The sequence below is a fragment of the Melanostigma gelatinosum genome (genome assembly GCF_949748355.1).
Source record: "Melanostigma gelatinosum genome assembly, chromosome: 6".
Classification (NCBI taxonomy): domain Eukaryota; kingdom Metazoa; phylum Chordata; class Actinopteri; order Perciformes; family Zoarcidae; genus Melanostigma; species Melanostigma gelatinosum.
The window spans coordinates 11,554,606-11,559,224 of NC_136639.1; the positions used below are offsets into that span (position 1 = coordinate 11,554,606).

General features: G+C 42.6%; 1 protein-coding gene across 3 annotated transcripts; it reads left to right on the forward strand.

Annotated features, from left to right (window-relative positions):
- Window positions 1-2,557, forward strand: tmem127 (transmembrane protein 127). Of its 3 annotated transcripts, none has more exons than XM_079269467.1 (4): window positions 1-38; window positions 460-748; window positions 834-998; window positions 1,108-2,557. In XM_079269467.1, the coding sequence occupies exons 2-4, from the start codon at window positions 511-513 to the stop codon at window positions 1,416-1,418; spliced, it is 714 nt and encodes a 237-aa protein (XP_079125593.1). In that variant the 5' UTR covers window positions 1-38; window positions 460-510; the 3' UTR covers window positions 1,419-2,557. The 3 variants fall into 3 exon arrangements, with proteins under 3 accessions (XP_079125593.1, XP_079125591.1, XP_079125592.1); XM_079269465.1 differs by having other exon boundaries at window positions 11-375; XM_079269466.1 differs by having other exon boundaries at window positions 11-252.
- Window positions 2,558-4,619: the final 2,062 nt, after the last annotated feature.

Below are 4,619 nucleotides of genomic sequence, written 5' to 3' on the forward strand. Positions count from 1 at the left end.
GTGTGAACAAGGAAGTTAATACTTTACAGGAAGCCAGTGTAAGCTGCCTTTTGTTTTGTCTTTGTTTTCTGTATCGAATAGGTGGCCGTTTTTTCATCAGAATAGTTTGCTAGATTAGTTGATAGGTTGTCGTTCATCTGGTTTGTTACCATTAAGTTTATTTTTTATGACATTTGTCGTTAGACGTGAGTGAGCTTCGCACGCTAACGGCAGAGCTAACAGGCCTAAAGGCCATCAGACCATTGTCTGCCGGTGAGTTAAATACTTTATCCTGTTTGTATCAAGCAGCTAGTTTTAAGTTCACGCGTCGTTTGGAAACATTAGATACGGAAGTGAACAAAGCACCCGGACCGCTGTCTTCCGTTCATCGCTCAGGTAACGCGTTAGCTGTACCGGCTAACTGTTTTATTTTCTGTTTTATTGGCCGACCTTACCAACGGATCGTTTGGTGCGTTTCAGTAAATAACAGGAAACCGACAATACAGCGATCTAAAGGGAGATTGAAGGACCATGTATGCCCCGCCGGGTTCTGCTGTCCCCGGAGGCCGGAGGAGGAGAGGGGGCACCTCGCTGCCCAAGCAGCCGGAGCGGAGCCTGGTGTCAGCTCTGCCGGGAGCTCTGTCCATCACAGCGCTGTGCACAGCGCTCGCAGAACCGGCCTGGCTCCGGGTTCATGGAGGCACCTGTCCGAGACAAGAGCTGGGGGTGGCAGATGTCTTGGGGTACATTGACCCCAAGCTTCTGGACGGTGAGGACCAGCACTAGTGCAATAAAACCTGCAGATGATGTATATGAGTCTGGTATCTCACTTGTAATGTCCCTGTGTCCTCCAGATTACTGTGTGAATCCACAGACCATCTTGCTGATGAGGGTGATTGCTGCCTTCTGTTTCCTGGGCATCCTGTGCAGTCTGATTGCTTTCCTCTTGGATGTGTTTGGACCCAAACACCCTGCCCTAAAGATCACACGCAGATATGCATTTGCTCATATTCTCACAGGTATTGATTGATCTTTCACACTGGGGCTCTTTTCAGATCCCTTCTTTTCATTTAGAAAAGTCAGTTTGTCACATTTGGCTACCTAACTGTTTTGTTTGTCTCTCATCAGTGTTGCAGTGTGCCACCGTCATAGGCTTCTGCTACTGGGCCTCGGAGCTCATCCTGTCTCTACAGCAGCAACACAAAAAGTACCACGGCTCTCTCATATACGTCACTTTTGCCATCAGTTTCTACCTGGTGGCAGGCGCAGGCGGAGCCTCTATCCTCGCCACAGCCGCGAACCTGCTGCGCCATTACCCCACCGAGGAGGAGGAGCAGGCCTTAGTGCTGCTCTCGGAGATGGAGGACAGCAGTGAAACTTTTCCCGCTGACTATGACATTGCCAATCAGTTTCAGCCACCGCCTGCCTATACGCCCTAATGCCGGCCAGACTGGCCTTGTTAACCCTCGCTTCTTTCTCAGCACGGCTATTGGCTCGATGAGCAAACCCCACTCTTATCAAATGGATATCTTTGCAAATACTCTCCATAATGAACACAGCGTGCACAGTTGGTGCACAAACTCCTTGACTGGACAGTGCTTGGGTGCATGAACGCTTTCTTTTGTGGTGGCAGACATTTGGGAGACGATTCTTACTTTCACCACTGAAGTTGTTAGTGATCTGCATGTAAATGGATTTTAGGAATTGGTTCTTACATGTAAAGCAAGCTAATCGGCAAGGAGTGATCAACATGGATCATCATAATTAATTGATGATTAGTGCCAATTACAGTAACGAGGCTGACGGCAGCAGTTGTATTGCTGTCGGTTGGATTTTCAATGGAGCTTTCTTAAGCATCATTGTTTTTATTTTTGATATGCTTGCCGTGTGCATGATTTTATTTTCCTGATGCAGAAATACACTTAAGATTTTTTTTCGACATTTCTTTCATATAAATTATCAAATGCACCTGATTATTTATTATTTAGTGGTCTGTGCAGACTTACTTTCTTTTCTTTCTTTTCTTTTGCTTGGTAGACACCCGTTACTGGTTTAGTCTCAGTTAATCACATCTTTACTTGAAATAAGAAAATTGTCCCAATGTGGCCCATCTTTGTGGTGTTTTAAAAAGGATCTTGGCATGTAGTGTGTGTTTGAGCGCTCACAGCTACGGAGAAATTGAGAAACATGTCTGAATGTTTCACAATAAGAGACATTTGGTAACAGGAACCTCACTGCAAAAGTTGGTCGTGTCATGTTTCTTGTCTTTGATTTTGAAAAAGAAACCTTATTTGTACTTTGTGATTACCATATGTGACCGTTTCTGTCCGTTTGTTTTATGCATGAGTTCCTTCGTGTGCAAATTTTAAATCTTCAGGCAGAATCGTATGAGAACATCTCGCAGCCAGCTGAGGCTTAAAATTGTGCTTGATGTGGTGACTAGTTGGTTGTATATTGTTCTGTTTACTCCATTTCTGCATTTTGTTTCTCAAATTGTCATATGCTTTCATCACCAGTATGTACATATTGATTGTTTCTACATAAAAATATTATGGTCATAATAAAGATTAATGCCATATTTTTGCCTCATGTTTGTCATTTGTACACACGCTTCACTAATTAGAACTCCGTCACCAAATGCAGCCCAGAGGTGAGAGCTGTAGATTTGATCGAACAGGATATTGACTTTGACATTTCCGTCTGACCAGGGTATTTCAGGGTTTACTGTCTGGACATCGCAGATGGACCATGGCATTACGGCGAGTAAGAGCCTTACAACCTGATGGACTTTAAAGGGCATACAGTATGCCTTGTACTATGTCCAGGCATCACATCCACTCCTACCTTATTCAAATACACCAACCAGCATTTTCAAGAAATGGCACATGGATGCAGAGTGTTGTGTAAAAGATACCAGTCAACTGCTCCAAAATGTAGAACTATCAATAACATAGTTTGCATTTATTTCTGCAGGTTTCTCCATCTAAGTACCATGCTAAGAGTTACCTTCTAAATGGGTCAAGATATTTCAGGGATTAAAGCACTTCATGTTTTGAATAGTCTGAGCTCAAGAATCACTCAGTGGTCAAATGACTTAAGTTAATCAGGTGAATAAACAAGGTACAGGAAAGGTGTTGAGCAGGGGAATAGTCAAGGCAAAGAAGCAAAATGCTGTTCTCAGATAATTGAGCTTACGTGGTAACGTCACCTGGTCCCTCTCTGGAGGTATATATACAAGCACAGCAAGGTACATTTTACTACCATTCAAAGTCTTCAGGCTCTGTGGCAAACTTTTACATTTTCCTCCTGACGCAGTAAGATTGAGGCTAAATCATGCTGGCATCCAGGACTTTGCTGTCAAAACAAACACTGGCTGTTTTCTCTCGCCAGCCCGCCTGCTTTGTTCACCAGGGTGACTATGGCAACTGGGGAAATACCAATATTGCAGTGGTAAGTGAACCGCACCAATATGTGGCCAATGAAAAGAGTTGAATGACTAGTGTGGGCATGATTGTGATTTGTGAATCACAATGTAATCCAGGTTTTCTCTGGATGTGGCTGGTGGGATGGGACCGATGTCCATGAGGGAGTATAGTGAGTATCAGGATTTCACACATTGCTTGAACATATCACCATGCAGAGATACAAATTCATTATCACACAGACTGTACTGAATTTAAACCTCAGCAGACCTTAGCATGTGCTGTCAGCTGAAGTCATTAGTGTTAAATAACTGCTTTGATTGAAAAAGCAGTAAACAGTTGAACTTAGCTCACTGCATGTCTGTGTGTTTTGTTCATAGATCTGCTTGATGCATTAACTTAAGTATCTGTCTCAGTGGCACCTGCACTTTTCCTGCTGCACAGCAAAATCTACACCGTACAAATAAACAGTAATAGTGTGGATTATTACAATTACTGGCAATGTTTGTTGCTGAGAGACGAGGTGAGACACCTGTGACTCGCTGTCTCCAGATTTACAGTATGTTGAAATGTGATCGCCAGACTTTTCTACAGCTCGACAGTTTTGTCTTTTAGTGGAATGTTTTGACAACTAATGGACACTTTGTCAGGACATTTGGTCGACATTTATGCTCCATTCAAGATGAATTGTAATCCCCTGACTTTTCATTTAGCACCACCATCAGGTCAGACATTTAAGGAAGGAAGGTAAATGCATGGGAAAGGGGAAGTGAGGGTGGGTTGAGTAACCTGAGACAAAGGGAGAGGATTAGTTAACCAGATTTAAGTAGGCTTGACAGGTGATTACAGGTGTGGCCCTGCTCTGGAATAAGTTAACGAGTAACTGCGTTCATTGTTATATGCTTATTGTCAAAAAACAAAATCAACACATTCTTTCATTCTGGCGCATTCAGAATAAAACAATTTATTCAGTACAAACATATAAAAAATGACAAAAACAACCAGGTGGTGAGATATAAAAATGTCTAGTTTGTACAAAACTTCCAAAACCATCATCGTAAATGCATACTCACTCCATATGAAGACTCTGGTTTAAATATCGTACACATTTTGAATCTTAGCTACAAATATATTCTTAAAACCTCTTGTTTGTGAGGTGACGTAATAAAAACAGCTTTTTTCAGTTAATAACAAAACAGAAGAGCGGGTTAATGGGCA